A 26,867-nucleotide genomic window follows, 5' to 3' on the forward strand; every position below is an offset into this window, starting at 1 on the left:
GTCAGTACTCAAAATTAGCAACTTACATGTAGTACAAGGTGTGTAGACGACTTCAGTATCGTTACTATTCACGGTGGTACGTACCACACTTGTATGCTAAAGTGGTAGTCTGTTAAAAGCTATTGGAAATTATTTTAAAACTGTAGCTGAAATAGTCCACTTGGCCGACTCTCACCCTCCCAAATGCAGAAGTTAAAAGTAAGCTTTGAATTACACTAAATAGGTAAATTTTATAGAGTGGAATTTTCAATTTGTGTGTACATGATCTGATCAGCTGATAAGGTATGCTGTGCATTGATCACTAAATGTGTGCGTGTCAAGATTTTTCCAGGCATAGTCTAGAGGCAATCTGATAACATGATTGATTGTAAAGTTATTGTCATGTGCTTTTGATAAGGGTGGTAAAATATAATTTATAAAGTATAGTAAAATCTATACCAGTTCTTACTCATTTTACAAGGGTTCCCTACCACTGTACAAGTTTGTGTATTTTGGATCGTAAATAAGCTGGTAAAAGCCATCTCAGTTCCCAGATTGTCCAGGGTTCCCTACCTACCAGTGTTTTTGTGAAAGGTTGATGCAACTAAAGTGTGGTTACCAGAGTTCCCCAGGTAATTTTGCAAGCATTCTACATACTACATTATGGTAGAAAGTGAATGTGTACAAGTGTAAGCAGGCTTCCATACTTTGTTATCAAGTTTCTAAACTTAGCACATATTCTAATTACCATTTACACCTCCACTGACACTCCTTAGTTTAGTTAGAAGCCAAGTTGGCATCCACACTACGCATATTACTGTGACTTTCGAATCACTCTGCGGTAACCATGGTTTCTGTGTATGTGTGCCAATTTAATGTTGGCATAGATTCAACATTGTATTGGCACTTATCTTACGGAGACAACACAATGATACTTGTATGTATTGGTAATAGTGGTAAGGGGCTTAGAAGCAAATTACAGTACTTCAAAATCACACTATCCATGATTGAATGTGGTGTGTGTCCCCTACTCTCCTGTCGGTGGAGATCTACATTTCCGGTAAATGTATGTCTTGAAATAGACTCTGCTAGCAGTGCTTGAAATTAGTAATACAGAACACGCACACATTTACACATATCTTGACTACATGTATTGTTACGTCACCTCCACTTACATAGTCTAGTTCATATACAGTATCGTTACCATTTACACCTCCACTTACATAGTCTAGTTCCTATACAGTATCATTACCATTTACACCTCCACTTACATAGTCTAGTTCCTATACAGTATCGTTACCATTTACACCTCCACTTACATAGTCTAGTTCCTATACAGTATCATTACCATTTACACCTCCACTCACATAGTCTTGTTCCTATACAGTATCGTTACCATTTACACCTCCACTCACATAGTCTAGTTCCTATACAGTATCGTTACCATTTACACCTCCACTCACATAGTCTAGTTCCTATACAGTATAGTTACCATTTACACCTCCACTCACATAGTCAAGTTCATATACAGTATCGTTACCATTTACACCTCCACTCCCCATAGTCTAGTTCCTTTACAGTATCATTACGATTTACATCTCCACTCACATAGTCTAGTTCCTATACAGTATCATTACCATTTACACCTCCACTTACATAGTCTAGTTCCTATACAGTATCGCTACCATTTACACCTCCACTCACATAGTCTAGTTCCTATACAATATCATAGATTAAATTCGAGTTCTGTCTAGTGTTTTGGCATAAAATTTGTAAAAAGACTAGGAGTAGTTAAAAAACCTTTCCTTCTCTGAAAGGTATTAAATTCAGTTTCTTAGGTATCACAGCAATATGATGATACAACTTGGTAGAATGTAGCTCAAATTTAGACTGCACCCACCCTCTTTCCCTTCTGTTACCAGACTGACACACAGTATGTGTACTTGCATTTATCTTAGTTCAATTTGGTGCCAGCACACACATTTAGTTGTCAATTGTTGATGTCAGCAACACACTCAATTTAAATATGTATTGGCCAACTCTTAATTGAAGTGTTTATTGCTAGCTGACATTGTGTTTAGTACTAAATACACAAACGTGTAAGGTTGTCACAATTTTGTCTGACAGTGGATGAATAGCCATTATTAGCCTGTAGTATACTGTAAAACATGTTATTTTAGCGAGCATGTTATTTTAGCGAAATTAGCGAACAGATCCACTTCGCTAATTTAAAATGCCGCTATTATTAGCGATGCGTTGAAAATAATATATTCAAAATGGCGGCCAATGAAAATATCAATACCGTATATACACACACGCACGTCATACCAGTCCACACATACAAACCAGATCATGAATGATTTACGTTTCATAATTGCAATTTTTAATTTTAATTACTAGTATATACACCATTACAATAAATATAATCGTACAAGACGACTGGAAAACAAAGAATGAAAACATGTTACAGAAAGTATGAGTATCCAATCTGAGCCTACTACTAGTACTAGTATATATATACTTCTAAGTTCTACTGTACTACTTCCACTGTACTACTAAATAAAACTCACTGGGCGGAAACAAAGTCAACCATACTAGCTACAATAAATATTTTAGATAAGAAAATCAAATCACTGCTACTACAACTAATACTACTTGTAAATTAATTTCAAACATGCTAGTTCACTTCCGATCATGAAAAACAAATTTTGCACAGACAACAGCGTTTGGATCTGGCACTTTCACGGCATCAAAGTTCACATTTTTGTCTATTCTAAAGCCGATGTTATTCCAGCCTTCTGAAAACCATTTCGAATGAGTTCAGAGTCTTGATGAAGACGATCAAATGAGCTCAGTAACCAGTTGGCGTGTAGTGGCTTCAATCGCGTCAATGACAAATCGACGACTGGGTTGTTCTCATCCACTTCGTTACAAATTTCCTTTGCATACCAGTTCGTAAAACTTTCACACAAGTACTCTTTGAATCTCGCATTTACAGTCAAATCTAGCGGTTGAAGCTCACCTGTACAACTGGCAGGTACAAACACAGCCCTAGCGCCAATCTCTTGTAGTTTTGCCAGCACGGACTCGCATCGATGAGCACGGAACACATCCAAGATCACCACGGCAGGGTGATCAACAGCCAGGCCGAGATGGTTCCGTGTAGTGTTGAGATATGGGGCGATGATTGTGTCGATGTAACGGCACATGGTCGATTCGTTGCTCCAGTGGTTTTCAGAATGCCAGATATCCCAGTCTTCAGGAAAGTTGAATTTTGGATGACATTGTTTAGTTTTTCCCTTGTAGATCAGCTGAGGCGGCAATAAAGTACCATTCATTGAACAGGCGATGACAGCAGTCATTTGTCGTTTATCATCAAGGCCTATGATGGGTACTTGTCTTGCTCCTTCCTTTTCAAGCGTCCAGTTTGAAGTAGGAACAATGTTAACTCCGGTTTGATCAAAGTTAACGACGAGGTCTTCGGGTATGTCACAGCTTTTCACGTTATCAGTAATTCTCTTCAAGTAATCGGCCTTCACTTGTGGGAAGTCAGCTGGCAGTTTACGAGCTGCCTTTGTCCCTTTGCGTTTGACGTAACCATGACGCTGTAGAAATGACTGGGCCCAACTTCTGGTAAGATTTATGTGGCCCCCAAACTCTTGCAGTGCTGAACGATTTTTCTTTAATAAAAGTCCCTTTCCAGCAGCAATAAGTATTTTTCTGTTGACAATGCCACCCTTGGCCCGGATGACGTTGACGTAGTCCACAAGCTCTGCCTCGTGTCGGCCGAGTAGTAGGGCGTGACCACGAGGTTGACGGGGCAATGTGGAAATGACGTCAACCCTTGAAGTTTGCTTGGCCTTCAGGTACGCAGACTTCATACCCCGAACACTGCTTTCATTCAATTTCTTGCCAAGTAGCTTGCTAAAATGAGAGGCAGCTCTGCTACAACCATTCTCTACAGCATATCGACCGATCTTTGCTCTTGTTTCATCATCATAGTGTGCGTAAGAACGTGGACGCTTTCTATTCAGTCTGTCGACTTTGAACTGGGTATCGGATTGTTGCGTTGTTGACATCATTTCATTGGTGACGGCTTTATTCATGGCAGCGATGACTTCGGCACTTTCACTTGACTTCCCGTTGTTTGGGTCTGGTAGACACAGGGTAGACTGTGCTGGCTCTCTTCGGTACTGTATGTAACGTAGCATAGCGATATTGAAGTGGAATAGTATTACGATCGTAGTTGTTATCTGCATGAAAGCTAGATGGAATTGTGACTGATCGTAACAAACTACCCAATTTTATAGAGAGAAAACAAAAACAGCCTGACAGCTTGGGTTTTCACCTGTACGATTTCCGCTGACTTTTATTTTTCCAAAAAAATATAAAGATGTGACAATGATGATGGCTTTCATTAGGTGTCTACGGCACTCAAAGGCTCATACTCGTACATTGTCATGATGATCGTTCATAAACAATGCAAACAAAAACAATCTGACAGCTAGCTTGGGTTTTCACCTGTACGATTTCCGCTGACTTATTTTTCTAAAAATCATAAAGATGTGACAATAATGATGGCTTTAATTAGGTGTCAACGGCACTCAAAGACTCATACTCGTACATTGTCATGATATCGTTCATAAACAATACATCGGATGAAGTCAAACTGGCGGATGAAGTCAAACTGGCCGTAAACAATGTACCACTCGTCAGTTGTCCTTGCAAAATGTAGCCAATGTGTTATAGGCATGATCGCTAAATTAACATGTCGCTAAAATAGTAGCAGAGCTGTAATCGCTAAAAAAACATGCCGCTAATTCAACGTGTTTTACAGTAGTTGTCATTTGTGGTTAGTAAAACAAATCTGGTTTATGTAAGGTTTTCAAAACCTTAGTCAGAGAATTAAAAACTGCTGTACTAGTGTACATGTATGTAACACGAGTGGTATGTGTGAATAACTTATAGCTGTATGACTGTGGTTTAGTGGTATATCATTATCAGTGTCATGGCTGGATGACTGTCTAAAGTTTATCACAGTTCAGTGTACAGCCTTAGTTCTGACTCTGTTCTAGAAACTGCTGTACTAGTGTATGTGTACAGTATGTAAGTTATACCAGTGATATCCGTGAATGACTTGTTACATGTAGCAGTATGTCTAATTAAAAACATATTTTGTGCATGGGTGAAAAGGATAAGAATGACGTGTAGGTTACTAGTTTTCTTGTGAGTCGTCTGGTCATGTGACAAAGAAAGGGATAGGGGGCACCAAATTTTGTATTCTGAATTCATTCTAGAAACTACCCTGTTTACATGTATATACTGCTGGTCCAGTGATTGACTTGTTAACTCTACTTGTACAGTGTATGTAGCAGTATGTCCGCTAATGCAAAACAACATGTTTTGTTTTGTGTGCGGGTCAAAAGATAAAAACTTGATTTTCTTGTGAGTTTTTGTGTCACAACCTACTGAAGGATAAGGACAACATATTTTGACCCAGGCACAAGAAATAGAAAGCTTGTCAAATTGGGTTAGGGACGATCACGCAATGTAACACAAGGTAAATGAAGGAACTAAATGTGTAGGCCCAAACCACCTCCCCCTGTTTGAATGTTCTGAAATGCGACATCAATATGTCTATTGTATACAGTATTATAAGCATGATGAAAATTGTAGCGGTCACACACTATGATCTATGACAAATATACTTTAAAAACATGAAAAATACATTAAAATACTTTGTAGGGAAACAGCTCACTTTATATCACATTAGCGTAAATTGTAAACAACTTATCAACATCTCAGTAGTAAATACAGACCCTGTTGTCGTTGAAGGCGTGAAAGTTTTTAAAATTTGGTTAAAAGTAATGAAGTTCAGCAATGGCATTAATGCCAGACCCCCTCCCCTAAATAAATGAAGTTTTTGGAGTTTGTGTGACATTTTATGATCATTCCCTCCCCCTAAACGTACAAAAGTTAGTTTGTTTAGCTTGTGTGACATGATGTGATTGTCCCGTGGAGAGTACTCTTAATATGTAGCGGTTATTGGCAAATTGCCAGGCAGTCTACAACTTTCAGGTATGACATCATCATTAAGAGTTCAAACTAAGTTTGAAATGTGAGTACAACTTCCACATTGAAACCGTAAGTGATCCTGTAAAGACATATGATGGTTTGTGCACAGTGTTGCAGCCAGAGGTTTTTTTTTTAGGTCATTTGACATTAATGAACAATTCTTTGTTTGTCGATATCCTGCTTGCAAATAAAAGATAAAATATTAATACTACAAATGAGCCATTATAATATGTAAACTATTTCCTAAAGCAATTATCTAGAGAGACCATATTGTAAAACATCCCTGATGGTGCTGGTGAAACGTCAGCAAAACTATTTGTTTCCAATTTTGTAACCATAATCTCTATAATATCATGCTAATTATTTTTCCAAAATTTGATATAAAACATGGCAAAAAAATGAAATTTAGTACAAATGATGAATGTACACATACATGTAAAATGTACCACTGGAGAATTCAGACATACATTTGTATACTTAACCTGGGTTAGTGTGCTGTGCTCATGAAAAATGAAATTGAAATAGTCGATAAAATAGACCTTGCACTACTGCAGAAGTCGTTTTCTTTGTGTCTTCTATTCCATGGACTCCGGGTTCATAGTATTATGTGAAAATTTCTACTCACAAAGTCAAAAAAAGTAGACAATTTATGTTACAATAGAATAGCACCAACTCATACATGCCAAAAGCAAGGAAATTTTTGTACTAAATTTCATTTTTTTTCAATGTTTTATGTCAAATTTTTGAAAAATAATTAGCATATTATGGTGATTATGGTTACAAAATTGGAAACGAATGCAATTCTTTGCTGAGGTTTCACCACCATCATTAAAAATTGGAAACAAATAATTCTTTGCTGACATTTCACCAGCATTATCAGGGATGTATTACAATATGATCTTTCTAGATAATTGCTTTAGGAAATAGTTTACATATTATAATGGCTCATTTGTAGTTTTCATGTTTTATCTTTTATTTGCAAGCAGGATATCGACAAACAAAGCATTGTTCATTACATGATGATAACCTGTGTTTAATATGCAAATTGGTCTAAAAATATAATGTTCTTAATGTTGGTTTCAGAAAGTACATGTACTATGTACTGTGATACATCATTACATGTACACATGTAGATCTATGTGGATCAGTGTACCCTCTAATGATAGCCAAATTTTGATGTTGTGAGTCAAAATGAGAAAAACTGGCATTTCTTGTGAGTCACCACATAGTAAGAAATAGGGGAACACCAAATTTTGGTGTGTCACTAGAAATTGTGTGTATCAGTGGTGTGTCAAATTGGCTTAGAGGGCAAACTCGCCACACAGTAAGAGATAGGGGAACATCAAATTTTGGTGCGTCACTAGAAATTGTGTACGTCAGTGGTACGTCAAATTGGCTTAGTTGGCACACTGATATAGAGATTGGGTTGATATTTGGTAGGGATGTCCCTGTGGGTGTCTAGGTGATGAATTGATCATTTGGAGAGCTGATTATTGACATGCAAATTAGATACAAAAATGTTTGGGTTTTTTTGGGGTCAAAAACAGAAACATGGAAACTGCTGATTAGAATTGTTCGATGCCTGTTTGAGAATTGTGTCTTACTAAGATCCTTTTGGGTGAGGTATATCTCTGTTAATTAACTCAAAGGTATATATAAAGCTATATGACTCTAAAGCTATATAAGCGGTATTGTAAATATTTTAGATTTTTGAATAATTAGGAAAAAATGTAGGGACATTATGGCGTACATGTAGTTGTGATGTTATTTTCAAAATGTTATGTTCAAATGAATGGTATTCGTGTATTTTTTTCATGACTGCAAATAATTTTGTCCGTACACATTTGTCAATGTCTTTGTAGATTACCTTAGTGTGACCTTACTGCATTCCAATATCTCGTCCCAGGATCTGTGTCAATAATCAAAACAGTTGCATTGTGGGTACCATGAGGCAGTCACAACATAGGTGTGTGTTAGGTCAAAGGTCAAATGATATTGTCATTTCTTACATGCTTACATAATTTGTTTAGATGGCCCTCAGAACAAGGTTTACCTTAATCACTATGGCTTAGGTAAGGCAAAATAAACAAAACTGTGTTTCCAATTACCCGAATGACCTTAGTTTTAGCCTCCGACCTTAAACATTTTTTTTAAACCTGTAAAACAAAAAGATAAGAAATTCTTTGTCTTCTTAACCTTCACGCATGTCTGTTTTCTTTCCCAAGCAATGTCTGTACATATTTCATCAAACTATCACATAAGGGGTATTCTTACCGACATTTTAATAGTTTTGGGGTCAAAGCAATATTTTTCAAAACTAAAACCAATTACAAAGAAAACATAAAATAAAATAAAATCTCCGACCTACCAACCCTATTCTGTGAGGCCATGTTGTTGGAAACACAATTATTTTTTTCCGCTTAAGCTGAGATTAGACTTTTGTTGTTTTTGGAGGTCATACTTGTAATGAAGGACACGGTATGATTGTTGAGATGTCATGATGTATTTGGGTCAGCCATGACCATATGTGTACTTTGTAGTTGAAGTCAAGGTCAGTAGTCGACCCAAAACAAAGTGTTAGCGAGTAAACATTGCTACATTGCATTGTCTGACAAATCTTACTTGGCTTAGATCCATTTCATTTGAATTGTCATAACCCTGCATGTTGCCTTCAGGCACCTTCAGCTTTCAGGTGACACATAATGAGCACACATAATTAACTCACATCTGGTTTTAGTACCATTGTTTCATGCTTTGCATATCAATGAATTTTGGGTTTCTTGTTCTGTTTTGACCATCTAGTATGATGGAAAATAGTATTGTCTTTATGGTTGATAAATAATAGTATTATAATTAATAACATGTTGCCCCTGACAACTGGTCATTGTATCCTGTTTTGAATGAATGTGAGAGCCAAAAGATGCGGACAGAGTTGTATAATGATATGATCATAGACAGCGCCATCTATCAGAGTGAACAAGACTGACAGTTTGCGGTTGATGGTAAACAGTGCCCTCTCTCTATCACGGAGTGAACAAGACTGACAGTTTGCAGTCAAACGCTCTCTTCGTATCAAAGTATGTTGTGTGTATTGGTTAAAATTATAAACAGCGCCCTCTATCAAGTTGTTTGCAGTCGAACGCTCTCAACTTTAGATCAAATTATGTTGTTTATTGATTAAGATTTTAAACAGCACCCTCTATCAAGGAGTTGTTTGCAGTCAAACGCTCTCAGCTTTAGATCAAATTATGTTGTGTTTATTGATTAAAATTATAGTACGCATGAGACAATTGAATTTCCATCAGTGAATTAATTGATTGATTTTGTGTTGTTTTGTTTCAGGAATTTTTATAGGAATTACTAACTCCAACTAATGGAACAAGAACAGAGTAATCAGCCTATGTTATGTAGGAATGGCTGTGGATTTTATGGCAGCCCAGCTACGGAAGGAATGTGTTCAAAATGTTACAAAGATTGTGTTAAAAGAAAAAATTCATCACAGCAACCCTCCGGTCGAGTTAGTCCAAATCAAAGTAAGTCTTTAGTTATCAAATTTCTACTCAGAGTCCAAACCAGTGTTGCAGCCAGCCTTTGAAAGAGTGGGAGATAGCGTCCTGAGACTTTCATTTTTCTGGGTCATTATAAAAAATTTTGGGACATTATAAAAACAAAAAACGGCAGTAGCGGTGTAGCACAACTGCACAGTTTTTAAAAATATTTACTCACATGCTGATCTATGCTACATATTTGCTGAATGATTATGCAGTTACCTATCCAACCCTGTTGATATCTATAAAATATACGTGATCATTTAGCTTTTGCTGTAGGTGTGGTCATGTTGCTAAACATATTTGCATACAGTTTTAGTGTGGGTCATCTATGACCCGTCACTTCCAAAATTGTGGGTCAGGTCCAAATAATGCGAGTCAAATGTTTGTACCATGCTTTCTCTATAGTGGGGAGAACACAGCATAGCAGAAACCCGCCAAGCATGGCAGCCTAGATGGCAAGGATGGTGTTTGTACCATGCTTTCTCTATAGTGGGGAGAACACAGCACTGTAGAAACCTGCAAAGCATGGCAGCCTAGATGGCAAGGGCGGTGTTTGTACCGTGCTTTCTCTATAGTGGGGAGAACACAGCATGGTAGAAACCTGCCAAGCATGGCAGCCTAGATGGCAAGGGCGGTGTTTGTACTGTGCTTTCTCTATAGTGGGAAGAACACAGCACAGTAGAAACCTGCCAAGCATGGCGGCCTAGATGGCAAGGATGGTGTTTGCACCATGCTTTCTCTATAGTGGGAAGAACACAGCACGGTAAAAACCTGCCAAGTATGGCAGCCTAGATGGCAAGGACGGTGTTTGTACCATGCTTTCTCTGTAGTGGGGAGAAGACAGCATAGCAGAAACCTGCCAAGCATGGCAGCCTAGATGGCAAGGATGGTGTTCGCACTGTGCTTTCTCTATAGTGAGGAAAACACTGACCACTCAGTACGGGATAGAAAAACCACAAACAGTTCCCAAACCCTATGTCACAACGTAAGTCTGAAATTCCTGTCAATGATCTCTAACAGATTTTCTCTCATTTTTTTTTTCAGCATCAAATATAACATCACCTAGCAACACTTCTAGTTCAACATCATCTTCATCAACATCGTCATCGGTTCCAGATCCCGGTGCAGCCTCACTTACAACCACTACTACCACCACAACTACTAGCATTACAGTATCTAACAATGCAGCCAGCAAAGAGGAGTCACAACCTATCGGTGCTACAGCCAACCTTGACGACTCACAAGGCTCTCCGTCAACCTCAACAGCTTCTAGTAGTAGTAGTAGCGACGAAAAGGATGGAAATGACAAGAAAACAAAAAAGAGGAATAGATGTTACACTTGTCGTAAGAAAGTAGGCCTTACAGGTAAGCATTGGCAAAATAATTTTTAGACAGGGGAAAATATATATCTATGACAATTATTCAGCTGCGGTCTGTATTGTCGGTGGCCAGGTGGTTAGCTCATGTGCCTCTAACCTCTGAAGTCTGTGTTGTCGGTGGCCAAGTGGTTAGCTCGTATGTCTCTAACCTCTGAAGTCTGTGTTGTTGGTGGCCAAGTGGTTAGCTTGTACGCCTCTAACCTCTGGGGAAAATATATCTATGACAATTATTCAGCTGAAGTCTGTGTTGTCGGTGGCCAAGTGGTTAGCTTGTTCACCTCTTACTTCTGCAGTCTGTGTTGTTGGTGGCCGAGTGGTTAGCTCGTACGCCTCTTACCTCAGAAGTCTGTGTTGTCGGTGGCCAAGTGGTTAGCTCGTATGCCTCTTACCTCAGAAGTCTGTGTTGTCGGTGGCCAAGTGGTTAGCTCATACGCCCCTTAACTCTGCAGTCTGTGTTGTCGGTGACCGAGTGGTTAGCTCGTACGCCTCTGAAGTCTGTGTTGTCGGTGGCCAAATGCCCCTTACCTCTGAAGTCTGTGTTGACAGTGGCTGAGTGTTTAGCTCGTACGCCTCTTACCTCTACAGTCAGTGTTGTCTGTGACCTAGTGGACCATTCAACAAATTTCTGAATTTAGTTGGACGACTAAAATTATTATTATATTGACAATTATTTCAATTTTATTTCAGGATTTGAATGTCGATGTGGAGGATTATACTGCAGTATACATCGTTACTCTGACAAACATAACTGTACTTTTGATTACCGAGCTGAGGGGCAGGAACAAATTAGGAAAAATAATCCCGTCATTGTAGGCGAGAAAATCCAGAAGATTTAGATTTCAGCCCTGTACAGCTTATAAATATTCTAATGAATGCATGTACAATTGACTCTCTGATGTGGTGTGTGTGTAAGACAATAACTCGTGGTAGCCGTGTTGGCCCGATTCCTGCTATACCTCGCAGCTTTGATTTCTCGATACCTGGTAACTTTATTGTTTTATAACTTTCGGTCAAATTTCTACGATTTCTGGTGTCTGATTCTGCAATTTTAGTTCAAATTACTACAATTCCTGGTTGCTGATTTCACGGCAACTTACTACAATTCCTGGTCGTTGATTTCACAGCTTTCGGCCAAATTACTATGATTCCTGGTTGCTGATTTCACAACTTTCGGCCAAATTACTACGATTCCTGGTTGCTGATTTTTCAACTTTCGGCCAAATTACTACGATTCCTGGTCGCTGATTTCACAACTTTCGGCCAAATTACGATTCCTGGTTGCTGATTTTGCAACTTTCGGCCAAATTACGATTCCTAGTTGCTGATTTCACAACTTTCGACTGAATTTCTATGATACCTGAAGGCCTAATTTCGTAGTAACTTGTGCTGTGTTTGGTATAGTCTGACAGTCAGATTGTCTGCAACTTTTTAGTCTCATGTATAAAATTAATAGAATTTAAAACTTAGGCCGAAGGTCTGTTGAAATTTGCAACCGGCTAGATTTGTACAAGTCATTGTATCTGATGTTTGGGTCGTTCTGGCTTGATTGAATATTTGGTCAGATTACGTAATATTTATGGCCGATTCAATATTTACGAATTCACTAATGATTGTAGCCAGTAATATACACGGGTTGATTCTAGGATTGCTGACTACATGTACCCTATAAAACGACTTTACACTACTTCATGGCTTGCCTAGACTCTTGGTTGATTTCAGTCATGTCCCCTCAGAAATCACTTTGACAGTTATTTATTCAAATATTACAAGTTTACGTAATGACAGCTCAGCTCAATTAGGTATGAAATCCATCATGATATCTTTCCCATTGTTATTGGGCGATCCTGGCGACCGGCTGTGTTCACGTCACACTTGTTGATTTACATTACGTGTCAACACCATTGACGCCATTTGGCACAGTGAGGAGATTTAAAACCCTGTAAGAAATGAAACGTCAAAAAGTAAAATATTGAAATCACATGTCAATCACATGTCAATCACATGTCTATGTGAGTGTTGAGAGTACATAGCTGAAATCAACCAAACTTTGGGTTGTCATGGCTACTTCAAATCCTGATTTGATAAAGCCCAATTTTGTGATACGAAGTGATCCAATTCCAACGATACCAAGCCATCTAATTACAGCGATGCAAGGCCATCTCATTCCAGCAAAACAAAGATGTCTCATTCCAGCGATACCAAACGAACTAATTCCAGCGATACCAAACGAACTAATTCCAGCGATACAAAACGAACTAATTCCAGCGATACCAAACGAACTAATTCCAGCGATACCAAACGAACTAATTCCAGCGATACCATGGAAACTAATTCCAGCGATACCATGGAAACTAATTCCAGCAATACAAAACGAACTAATTCCAGCGATATCTCATCCCGGTATCGAGAACAAAGATACATGGTTATCTTCTGTTCTGTGATTTATATAGAAATTAGTATTAGGTGCAAATTATTTATGATAGAGGCTTATATGAGTTTAATTCTGTCCTAGGGTGCAGGACCTGTAGGTTTGTCTATAGATATAAAAATTATTTTATTTAATTCCTGTTTTTCAGACTGAAAACTAACATTTATGAATTTTGGATCGGCCCAACATGGCTCAATTAATGTCTTTGTTTGCTTAAGTATTGTCACATGCATGAGTTGTCTTGTTCCCTATTTAGTAATATTTTATGCAGGGGGGGGGGGATTGAGGGGAGAGGGGGGAGGGGGGTATTATGCACACAGTAATTTGATTTAAGGAGACAGAAATATTCCGTCAGTTTTTAAAGGGTATCACATCTCTTAACATATTTTCCCAGGTCAAAGGTCGTACTCTGTCTAGCTCTCAAGGTCAAGGGTCGTACTCCCATATTTAGATATTCACTAATATATATCGTCATTCGCTAAAGTATGAGTGACCTAAGGGGCTTTGTCTCTTTAAGTCGGAGATAAACTGTGACAAACCCTGATGAAAGAAAAACTATTGCTGAATAATTATACAGATTGACCTGCACAAGCATAATTTATGAGAAATCGGCCGATTTGAGTTTTTTTACTCAAATGTCGAACACCGCACAACAAGTGACTTAGACTTGGTTGTCTAGACGTAAAACAACCGGGGTAGAGATCCCATATTTTCTGTTCACATGCCCTCAAGTTGGCTTGCGTAAGACATGAATCTCTCTACACCTAGTCACGCAGCTTATTTCATATTTTCATAAAAATTTGTTTTGATTATTAAGCGAAAGCAGAGAAAAGATGATCTGAGAGAATCTGCCCAAATATGGGTGTTATTTTCTTCCATGTTTGTTGACATCGTTTATGTACTATAACAAATGTGTTACTCTCGTTAAAATTTTTTTTACCTGTTTGTTTAGTTTCAAACACAGACTTTGGCTATGTTATTTCACGTTATTTTATCCAGTAGAAAAAACATCGTAAAGTTGTTTTATCATAAAATACCTAAAATAGATAATTCTACAGTCAAGATGGCCGCCATTTTGAATCGTCTGTTTGTTCCCATGCTCAAAGTTCTCTTACTCCAATCAGTCTACATATGTGTCATAAAATACCTAAAGTAAAGACACTTTACTGTTGATATAAAGTCACTTAACAGAAAGAAAGGATACAATGCAATTCTGACTTGTCAAGACCTTCCCTCCCGCTCCACTTCAGCTTTCCAAGACACCAGGGGTCAATATTTACAGCAAGCTTGACCTATGACCCCATCAACTCTGACCTTTGACCTGAATATGTGGAATATAGTAGTGGAAACATTTGTCAACTTCTTTTCTTGACTGGAATCTACTGTAAAAGTTCATTTTTACTTATTCTTTTTTCTTTTCTTGGCCTCACTGTAGTGCAAAAAAAAAATAAATAAAGAGGAGGGCAAATTGTAATATATCTATTTGTATAAAATTTCGATTTCTAACATCATTTGTAGAAATAGAAACATTACCACAAATGTCGACAAATGAGACCAAAAATTTAAGATCAGCTAAGGACGACAACTTTTACGAGTGGAATTATCAATAGAACAGCTAAACAAATTTTTGTCAATTTGCGATGTAGTGATAGTTTTGTTTTCACAAATAAATTAAAGTTTTCAACAGATTCTATAATACGCCATATTCCGGTTATCATAAAGACAAAAGATTTTATAGTTTGGCCACTTGGAGTGCTGTTCGGAAGCCGCTTTGTGACCAGAAGTGAGGGCTATGATAGTTTAGTGCTGTAGTTTCATTGCATTACTAGTTAATCATTTCAGTGTTCCACAGCGAAAATTTTGGCATTCTCAGCATAAAAAATGATGCTATTTTTGCTTCACATGTATAATTTTCAAGAACTCTGACTTTTCTTGATCACGTTTTATTGACTGCTTCATATACATGTACTATGATTTTAGCCCTCACTTTTCCTTGCATAGAGCGCCCTCTTGTGGTAAGTCTTTCCAATATGGCTGCCAAGTGGTTATTCGGAATATGGCACATTGTAGAACAGTACACTTTATATCCTTGCATAGAGCGCCCTCTTGTGGTACATCTTTCCAATATGGCTGCCAAGTGGGTAGTCGGAATATGGCTCACTGTAGAATAGTACACTTTATATAGTAAAAATTGAAAATGAAAGAAAATTGTGGGCGAGCCTAAGGAGCATTAATGGATACACAAGTTAATTTATTCTTTGTTTTATTAAGCGTGTAGATAAACCGCAGTACAGTATGTTACGATAGTTTTGGTTGGTTGGTGTAAGCATCATCACTATCATTTATTAACTAACAACAGTTTTGATTGGTCAGTTGTCATATACAGCATCACTTTCATTTTATGTGACAACAGTTTTGATTGGACCGTTGTCATACAACGTCATTTCTATTTATCTGATAACAATTTTGATTGGTCCGTTGTCACCATCATTTATCAAACGAAATATTTGATTTGTCAATAATCTTATAAAGTGTGACTAGCAATTAACGAGACAACACTTTTGATTGGTCAGTTGTCAGTCATGAAAAGTGTCACTATTCTTTATCAAACAATAGATTTGATTGGTCAGTTATCATACAGTGTCACTGTGACGACAGTTTTAATTGGTGGGTTGATGTATAGTGTCACTCAGTAGAAAAATTAAAAAAGTTTGTGGGAAGCAATTCGAAATACGTCCAGAATGATAAATTTTACGAACCTATGTGCAAACTAGAAGAACCGCTGTCCCCATACACAATTGTCATTGTCGCAAACCAGAGCTGTTATTTCTTCCGCTACACTTCAAAAAAATAATGGTTAAGAATGCTGTAAAACAGGCCATGGTTTGCGATGATGACAAATCAAGTTCAGTCTTATTAAAATCTTATAAAGAAAACTAACTTCCATTGCTTTCATTCAAACATTCATGCAAACCTTAGGAATTACTGTAAACCTGGGAATTTTCGCTAAAGACTTATTTTCCCTTATTTCGCTGGAAAACAAAAACCTGAAAATATGTAGTGACTAAAATACCTTCTTGTACAACATAATGTACCAGTCTGGTAATTGGTCAAAAATTAGTCTTTGAGAACTAGTTGAAGACTGTAAAATTGCAAAAATTTTCAAATGGAGAAAATATCCAGGTTTACAATATTTTCCGCAAACACAATGATACATAATGTGAGTGCGATTTTACTTTGTGGTGAAGACACAGTGCTGTGTAATGTATTATAAGTTAGATCATTCAAGCCAGAATAATGGTGTGCTTACTGTAGCAAGGCCTTGTGGTTCCACAATGGGTATTTCCTATCTACTGTAATAGGGTACTTTCAAACCCACCATGTTGAATGTTGCATCATGGGAAATGTGATAATAAATACTAATCAATTAGTATTGTAAACAATATTGTTACATTGTTTGTAACCACAAATAATCAATTCATAGTCACCCTGACAATTGTGGTAGGTTTATTTTATCAGTAGCTCCAGATTAGGTATTATGATAACCAAAGGTAATCCCACAGTCCTTTGCATCTGAGCATGCTCAGTCTGGATTGCAAGTTCCCTGTTCTCGGTACCTGCATTTTACTTCATGCTAGAGGATCAAAATAGAACAAGAAGGTCAACTTTATATTCTCACATGCCGATAGTTTATACACCTGTAGAAAGTGTAGCAGAGGACAGAGGTTATGGTGTCCGACAGGGCACTGAATGATTGCTAATTTTATGACGTACCTAGGGAGTTAAATTCTAATCGGCAGTTTCAGAGTGTAAACTTGAAAATTGTAAAATATGAAAACGCTGCAAACTCATCAAAGCTCGGACATAAACTGGATTTGAAATATGTTACATAAAACAGATATTGTCTTTTTTCTTTGTAAGATTTTAATTAGATCGACTTACATCAAATTTTACTGACTTGGACCTATTGTGAAATGTATAATATGCTTTGGGAATCAAGCAAAATAAAACATACTATGACTTAAAATATTAAAAGTTTGTTATTGGTGTGAGTGTGTGTGTGTGTGTGTGTGTAAGTATGTATGTATGTATGTATGTGTGTGTATGTATGTGTGTATGTATGTATGTGTGCATATGCGTATGTATGTATGTCTGTGTGTATGCGTATGTATGTATACTATATGTATGTATGTTCGTATACTATATATGTATGTGTGTGTGTGTGTCTTTCTGGGGGTGTGTATTGATGTATGTATTATGTATGTATGTGTCTGTATGTATGTATGTATGTGTGTGTGTGTGTATTGATGTATGTATTATGTATGTATGTATGTATGTATGTATGCATGTATATGTGTGTGTGTGTTTCTGGGGGATGTGTGTGTGTGTGTGTGTGTTACTGGGGTGTGTGTATTGGTGGATAGCTGTATGTATATGTAGGTAGGTAGGTAATATTCATATTTCTGAAAGTGTATAGGCATGTACACCACACATACCTGCTGGAAGGAACACTACATTGCTGGCAAGTCTGGCATGTTTGAAATTATTCATGTCTCCTATACGTCGTTGGTGGCGCTTTACACAATTGCATGACATGTATTTAGCATGCAGGTTTGTTAGACAATGGATGTAGGGGTGATAAAATCATGTTGTTAACCCCACACTCTCACCACACATATTGTCCGTTCTTTCGTTGTGCTAATTATCTCACTCTTGTATCTGTATATATTTACATCAAAAATAAATGCGGAATTATGTTTGTATAGTATATATATCGTTTCCTTAGTAACCAACCGTAGTCTGGTTTTGATGATAATAATCGCACGATTGGCAAGAAAATCAGAAAATCTCGAGCCTTTTGTTTGACCATTGTCGTAAACGACAGCCTCTTTTACGGCACCGTCCAAGACGAACCTCTTTTACGGCACCGTCCAAGGCGCACCTACATTTTTCGTTGCTTGGGCAGAAATATGTTCTCTGGCCTGCGATAATTACTTTGACCAGCCAGCTGTCAATAAAACTTTGAAAACATTTCGGTTTATAGTTACTGTGAAATTTATGGCCTCTCTTTGAGATCAAATGATACATGAATGTGTGCTCTTTTGTTTCCATCGTTTACCATTGTTTGCTGTTCTTCGTCCGACTTGATAAAAACTCAGTATAAACATCCATTCTGCGAATGTGTGTGTGTGTGTGTGTGTGTGTGTGTGTGTGTGTGTGCGTGCGTGCGTGCGTGCGTGTGCGTGTGTGTGTGTGTGTGTGTGTGTGTGTCATTTTAACAAACTTGTTAAGGAATTTTATACACCATATATTAAGATATGGTCGTTAAAATAACAAACATGTACTCGACCCATATCATGACAGTTTGAATTACGGGTATTTCCCAGGGAAAAACCAGCACACAGTTCGAAACAATATTGTTCTTCCGATCCACAAACACAATATGATCTCACACCTGAACGGATGTCCAAACTGAATGATCGATTTGTTGTTTGCATTCCATCCTGAGGCTGGACCCATAATTTGTAATGACTGTACACGACTCCCCTGACTTGTCTCTTCTGCCCGGGGTTGTCTCTCCCTGGGTGGGGGTGAATGGTACCAGTTAGAATCGAGCCCGAACAAAGACACATGCGACCCAAGACACGTTTTAGAATATAACACATTATTAATATTGAGGTATTTGGCGATAACATAGTCGACGTCATTGACGTATTTGGTCGATAATATGGGAAGGTGGCTACTAAATGTCAGGGGATGTGAAATAATATATTTCGCGGTTCGTGGAATTTAACATGATCCAACGTGTTATTATTATATCGACCCCTTTCCCGTATATTATCGGCCAAATATATCAATCGATCGATGTCTTACATTCTGATCTAAAGCATATCTCGGGTCACATGGGCTTGTGAGTCCGATTTTCTGTGACCCACAGAAGCCGTGCAAACAGGATGCTTTCTAGTCAATATACCATTACCCGTCTCGCGGGAGACGCCATTGAGTGCATAGCAACCACATTCGGGTGGTCAAGCTGAAGTGTCAACCGCTTAGCAACACCATTGTTCTCGACGTCACGTACAGTGCAATACGTATGATCATGGAAGTATACTTCCATGGTATGATAGATCAAGGGAAGCAAACTTTTAAAGTATGGTTGTAAAAACGATGTGCGTATGTGAAATTCATAACTAGCCGTCAGACGTGACGGTGATTTTTGGCCGTCTGGGCGCAGATGAAGAGCGGTTGAGATTGACAGTTTCAACATGAACTTGAAAATATTACTAGAATTGGATCCACTCGAGGATCGCAGGCCCTATGGTTGAAAACTTGCATGTCAGGTCGCGAATATTGTATTCCTATTTTTAAACAACGTCTAAAATTTGATACAATGTCATAACTTTTCCATAGTCTTTTTATACGTCGCGTAGCGTCGTCTAAAAACCAACACAACAACGTGTACGCGATCACTTTACTGTATAACGTGCTGTTAATAATTGGCAATGATGTAATTCTTAGTCCGTAATTCGTCAGCTAAATTCGTCAGGGTCCGCTAAAACTTTGAAATCGGTTGAGAATTTTTTTCGCTGTCTTTGATTTTATCATATACATTTATAAATGAGCTATATATATGCATTTAAAATTAAAATTTAGAGATACTATGTCGTTTTATTTTACGAATTTGGACTATGAGTTCTACAACATGTTCATCGAACTCAAGTATAAACATGGCTGACACGTACACGTGTTTCACGCATCGCCGGTGATTCCCAATTCTAGTTCCTGACGATTGTATTCCGATTTTACTCTAAGTTATCTTCATACAGTACTAGTCTAGTTCATGACGACCGTATTCCGATTTTACTCTACGTTATTACGGTAGGGTAAAATTGGAATACGGTCATTGGGAACTAGACTGGTAGATATTGTTGTATGAAGATAACATGTGGTAAAATCGGAATACGATTGTCAGGAACTGACTATGATTTCCCGATCTGTGACGATAATTAAGAACTTTTCAATTCTGAACTCTAGGACCGAAACGGGACATTGGCACTCTAAAAATGTGTAAGACTTTTAGCTTTCGTCCGTATTTGTCAACAGCGTAAATGTCAACGGTTCATAAGGGCTTACGGCTGGTGGATGTGTAGTAGTACTACGCCACACTTCATGTGCATTGCATTCTAATATACTTATATTGAATATTGGTGACGGGAAATGTTTCCACCATGTACATGTGTACTAATAATCAAAACTACTCGATTTTGCTTGTCATTAATTACCATTTCTCAAGATTGAAATATTATAGCCATCTAGTATGCTGCATAAGTTTGGCACTGACAACGTATTCCCAGAAATGACAGTCAGTTCGGAAATATAATGACAGTGTGACACTGGCGTATTTTTCTTTTAACTTGATGTTGACACGCTATATTTTCGCAACATGCTCTTTAGTTCGTGTACATTCAATTTTTCAATGTCTTCCATGATGACTTAGGATTGTAGATGGTCACAAACGGTAGTATTTTTTTCAGACTAATGCATTGACTTTCATATGAACAACATGGCCACTCCGCAAAGCTTGACCTCCGTAGCAACCGTTGCTAGGTTATTTGCATATCTCGCGAGATCTGCCGCGAGACGGAAAATACTCTATTGTACCGTAATAACAAAAAACGTAATGGTAAAACATGTTGTTTATAACAGGGCGATGGTTGCTCGGGTCGAGTTGTGGTGAGACTAGACAGGGTTTGAATTTGTTGGATGGTGGATTGATTTGGGTCCGACGCGGGGTCCAATCGTCCAGCTTCCAACAGGATTACATTTCACCATACACTAGTGTAATGATCATGGAGGTATCTAAAACGGGATATGGATGGTGGTATGTAGAGACGGATCTGAACATATATACCCACGGGGCATGTACGGAACCCCAGGCAACTAAAAGTTCTCAAAGCCATGGATATGAATCAACCACTACTCATCTCAGGGCGTTGTCTTCTAATCTTGTTTACATTGACCCCTAAATTCACCGTACCACCTGTATGTATGACGTCACTAAAGTTTATCCGTTGTAAAACATCACCTAATTAGATAAAGTTCATCCGTGTTACTGGTAGCAGGGTGACGAGAGAGAGAGAGAGAGAGAGAGAGAGAGAGAGAGAGAGAGAGAGAGAGAGAGAGAGAGAGAGAGAGAGAGAGAGAGAGAGAGAGAGAGAGAGAGAGAGAGGGGAGGAAGGGAGAGGGGGAGGGAGGGAGGGAGGGAGAGAGGGAGAGAGAGAGAGAGGGAGGAAGGGAGGTACCAAAACATAATACAGCTGAAAAAACAAAACTGTTTGCTCAAAGGTGGTGCTATAGTGTTCACTATGTATGGTGTGACAGACAGACAGACAGACAGACAGACAGACAGACAGACAGAGGGGGGCAAAATGCTATCTTACACAGTATTAAAGAAATAAAAGAAATTTACGTTGTTTCGAAACTGGATCACAAAATTTCCTAATCTGTTGATGATTTCATCACACCAAACGAAATACGTGGAAACACCTGAACACATGAATAATTTTCTCACTCAGAACAGCCAATCACAAACCATACACATACATCACAGCACACAACAAATTTCAATACTGTAGTTTCGAAAGGTTGCATCATGATGTCATCTCCATAAGGACATGTGACGTCATTCACTTTAAATATCGATGCACGTTCAAAACAGTCTTGTTATTGTCACATGATTCAGAAGAACCAATCAAATAGCTAGTTAATGATGTAATGCTTCCGTCGAAACAATAATAAAAAGCTGTTCAACACACGACCCCAACACACTGAGCATTGAAACCCAGAGAACAACAACACGACACTCAAATTTCAGTGTATTTGAAATACAATTTCTAGCCAACATGGAGCAATACTTCGACGAATACGACTACTACAATTTCGACACTCTGCACAGTCATTGTAGCGGTAAAGGACGGTCGAAAAAAGAGGTTGAACAGACGAGGAGATTCGACCCAAACCATGATGTCAGAATCGTCGTTGTGAAGTACAGAAACACAGAACTCAAACGAAAAGAGAAAATGAAAAAACAGAGTAAGAACTGAAGGTAAATTCGAAATTATTTTGTTCTTAGAGAATATTTATTGTTGAAAATTCGCTCATGTAGCCAGCATAATTGCGTAAAAGGCAATATTCTGGCACAGAATGTCGGGCTTTACCTTTAGGTCCTTGGGGTAAACAGAACGTGAAACTCAACAAGATGGCGTCCCCTCCATCCAGGTCGAGTTGGACCTTTTCAGCTCCGTGTTTGAGAGTCTGCATTGTCTTAATTTGAGATATTTCAGAATGCATAATCGCTAGACCACGTCGTGTAATACAATTTTAAGCACATTCTTTTTGTCACTGTTTCTTGAATGCATTAAAAACGCCGTAAGTGGAAAATTTATTTTTCGACCCCTGGGGAAATTCGATCTAATAATCCGTGAAAACAAGAACCACGCGGTCGTTGCCCGCGTCCCTCCTTTCACCCTTGCCTTGAACAAACATGTGAAATATCTTAAAATTGTTGAACAAATGGACATTCATTTGTTGACACTGTCGGAAAGTTGTATTTTTTTTTTTATCTTCAAACATTTTTTTTGCATATATTATGCATGTACACATATTTACTATGGACTCGTGGAGTTTTTGTGATTTTTGAGGTAAAAATAATTTGCCCATGATACAGCAGGTCTCATTCGAGGAGGGCAACCAATGAGTTATTTGTATATAATCTATACCCCTAGGCTAGAATTTGAATTTTTTCAATTTTTCAATCATGGACTAGCTAATTAGGCCTAAAAATAATTGTTTGGTTCTAGTTACCCGACCCCACTTAGTTTTTCGCTGCCGACCCTAAACCTTTTTTTGTAAAATATTCGAGAAAAAAAAAATCCCAAAAATTGTGAAGTCGTGAGAAATAGTGGATGTGGAGACTGACATCAACTTGAAAAGACAAAATAAAACTATTCTTCCAATCTGTAACGGCTGTACATCTGATAGGAAGAAATAAATAACACAGAGACCATTTGGTAAATAATGGAAAACCTGAACTAGACACTCGCACAGAAAAAAATATGATAAAATAAAATAAAAAATCTACCTACATATTCTAAAATTGAGCATAATTGGAACCATACAATTTTTTAAATTAGGCCTTAGTAAAATGTTTAGCGATGCAGGTTTAAAAATTCTGAACCAAGAAGTACATATGTTGTGTGTCCTTGCCCATTTTGTGTGACCCAAGCCAATTAAAGACCAAGTAAGGATATACTAACAAAATGAGAAGGTCAATGTCTGGCCCTGACAGATTTTATGCACAGTCCAAGAAAAACAAGAAATATATTACGCATCCAAAAACAGTGGCATATAGAAAAATAGATGAAAATTATTTTTAAAATGTGGGATTTTTTTCCCAATTGTATTTTCTTTGTGAAAATTATAATTTGCAACTCTGAATCCATTGTCCAATGAGAAAAATCATTCTCGCAGCATCTAAAATTGGAGTAATATACTGGCAACAAATTTGACAGAAAATAGTTGAGATGAATATCACTTCCATGGTACTTCATTGTAATAATTCTCATTTTGTTTCTATTTTTAGTCAAATTGGCGCTTTTGGACAGTCTCACCCGGATCTGACCTGACCAATGGAACGACTTGAAAAAAGGACCATGGCTGAAATAGAGATGCCTAGGGGGTCTCATAATGGGCCCACCTATCATTGGACTAGTGTTGTTAAGGCAACCTTGCCACCATGGCGACAAACAAAGACAGGGGTGGTGGAAGGGATGCCCTTCTCACCACCCTGCAGGGAATCGGTATTAAGTTGACGACAGCGCCATACAAAGAACGCGGTCACCGAAATGGCATGACAGGAATATTCTGTAAAAATTTGTTCTTAAAAGATCGCAAGGGACAGTTTTATCTTGTTATCAGCAGTGAAGACACCGCAGTTGACTTGAAATGGTTGAAACGATGTCTAAATGCTGCGAGGAATTTCTCGTTTGCCAGTGCGGAAGATTTGTCTGAGCATCTTGGCGTGGAAGCAGGCTGCGTTAGTCCGTTTGCTTTGATTAATGACACTCATTGTAAAATACGTATTATCCTCGATAGAAATTTACAACTTTGTAACAATTTGTTAAATTTTCATCCGTTAAACTCGACCGAAACGTCGCTTATTTCGTATCAGGATTTGCTTGTGTTTGTTAAATTTTGTGGACATATACCAGAAGTTGTTGATATGCGCACTCATGGAGTATGATGTCACAGGTCAAAGGTTACCTGATGTCAAAGGTCATACAAATGCTTCAGTGTTTTCTGTTATTTTTTGTTATTAGATCTTTGTTATTGTAAGTATTTTTTGTCTACTCTTTGTTGTATACTGTAATAAAAAACTTGCCAAGAAAATGTAAACCATAAAACTCGTGTGTTTTGTTTGTTTGTGTTGACTTGTTTGTTTGAAGGTTAGTGGGGGAAAGGGTAGGGTGTCACTCAGATTAGTGTACAATATGCTAGCTTGGATGAAGTGGTTTTTGGTTTTTAGTACAAATTAACTTGCATACTTGAGAAGTGCTATAGGGACCAAGATTGAAGAAATGTATGTATGTATGTGTGTGTGTATGGATGGATGGATGGATGTGTGCGTGCATGCATGTATGTATGTATGTGTATGTCTATGTATGTACACATGTATGTAATGTATGTATGTATGTACATATGTATGTAATGTATGTATGTGTGTATGTATGTATGTATGTATGTATGTATGCATGTACGTGTGTGTGTCTAAACTTCAAGTCAAAAACTGTACATTGCAATACAATAATAATGTTGCATATTGCTTGGGTAACAAGGATAGATTGGCATGTGGATAAATATTTGTTAAAATATCACAAACTTTACAGTTATGCTACTGTAACAATGCCATTGGGGGCTATTTGTGACAAACAAATACAGGAATAACTACGCAGACTCCCCTGCCTTTCTTAACTCCTGGCTACCACCATGTTGAATTTGGATAATATACACGATGTAAAACTTGACTTGGGAACAAAATATTATGATTCATGTAGATATCTACTGAGGGAAAACGTTTTGCTTTGGTGATCATAGTTACAGGCTAGGTTTCTGTAGTGTGGGTCCCCCAAGGCATACATATGTGAATCGAATGGGATTTGTTTGTTTTTTGTTTCACGTTTTGTGAATAGATCGAGATATGATGATAGATCTTGTTGTTCTCCCCTCATTGGCCTGTGAGGGCGCCCGAGCTGATTAAAATCTGATGTAGTGAATACAGTTCGATTGCTTTATTTATCTCTATTTCCTTTGTATATATTGTTTGTTTTTTATTTTGTTGTCCTCACTCCCATCATCATCATCATCATCATCATCAAGAACCACCAGTATGCACATAAAATTGTTCAGTAACTTATGTACTTCTTGGTATTAGGATCCGATTTCGTCCAAGTTCAAGTCTCTGCTGACAAAGGTACCACTTAATGCAAGAACTTGGGCAAGTATTGGAATCAAAAGAGAAATGAAAACAAACATTTGTTCTCTATTAAATTCCTAAGATTGTGAAATATTCCTAACTTTCCATGTCAGACGTGATCGTAGCTTACTGTGCACAAGCACAACTTGACGAAAGTTCACAGAAATGCAGAAATGGTAAGTATTGAAGAGCGCCCTCAAAGTTTAATATTTGTCGAGCGTCAACATGCACAATTTTGAATAAACACAACCTTTCAAAGACAAACTATTATAAAACAATTTGACAAAACGTTTTAGAAAACCTAGGCGTAAATTCTAATACTGTTTTGTGAAGAAAAATAATCATTTTTTTATTAGTTTCGAAAAAGTGGATGCAGACCGTTTAGGTTTAGCATAATTTGTAACCATATGTGGTCACCTTTTCAAAGTTAAGGGGTCTTAATTAATCTTCTGTTGAGGGAAAGCGATCGAATATAAATAGATGGTGGTGTGTGCAGGTGTTGTGAAATGTCGTGTATGGCAGTAGATATCGTCGAAATGTGATCGTGTGAATATACCGTTTCTTGTGGCCATTATTAGGGATATTACATAAAGATGTGGTTGAAAATTCTGCACTTTGCATGAGACGGGAACGTTGCTGACGTCTCCACGATCACCATGATGATGGAATTGAAGTTTTGACTCCGCGCGGTAACCTCTTCATCATGGACGATACCGTTATCACCGCAAATCCTCGATTTTAATGGTAACGGCGTGGCACTAAAAATTGTGTGATTTGCCGATACCATATTACACAGGGTATCTGTTCGCGGTCGTGCTTTATTCACAGAAAAATCGACAGTTTTCAGCAACATTACCATCGCAGCTCAACAGAACAAGTGTTGAGAGTCAATATTCGCTTATAATACTCACCCCGGGTTGATT

General features: G+C 37.9%; 2 protein-coding genes across 2 annotated transcripts in view; both read left to right on the forward strand.

The window, feature by feature from the left end:
* The window catches only part of LOC144450161 (AN1-type zinc finger protein 6-like), a 28,118-nt gene extending 10,678 nt beyond the window's left edge, over window positions 1-17,440 (forward strand). Inside the window, exons 2-4 of the mRNA XM_078140736.1 lie at window positions 9,397-9,587; window positions 10,650-10,970; window positions 11,672-17,440. Coding sequence (XP_077996862.1) covers window positions 9,428-9,587; window positions 10,650-10,970; window positions 11,672-11,820 — 630 coding nt within the window. The 5' untranslated portion in view covers window positions 9,397-9,427 and the 3' untranslated portion in view covers window positions 11,821-17,440. The remainder of the gene's footprint in view (window positions 1-9,396; window positions 9,588-10,649; window positions 10,971-11,671) is intronic.
* Window positions 17,441-24,057: 6,617 nt separating this feature from the next.
* LOC144449909 (prolyl-tRNA editing protein ProX-like) lies at window positions 24,058-24,866 on the forward strand. The gene has a single exon (XM_078140456.1). It carries the CDS (start codon window positions 24,208-24,210, stop codon window positions 24,712-24,714), a length of 507 nt encoding a protein of 168 aa, XP_077996582.1. The 5' UTR covers window positions 24,058-24,207; the 3' UTR covers window positions 24,715-24,866.
* The last annotated feature ends 2,001 nt before the right edge of the window (window positions 24,867-26,867 follow it).

The sequence above is a fragment of the Glandiceps talaboti genome, chromosome 19 (assembly GCF_964340395.1).
Source record: "Glandiceps talaboti chromosome 19, keGlaTala1.1, whole genome shotgun sequence".
NCBI lineage: Eukaryota > Metazoa > Hemichordata > Enteropneusta > Spengelidae > Glandiceps > Glandiceps talaboti.

Coding starts and splice junctions, on each gene's coding strand:
- LOC144449909 (XM_078140456.1), top strand. CDS start 24,208: ATGGCGACAAACAAAGACAGGGGTGGTGGAAGGGATGCCCTTCTCACC.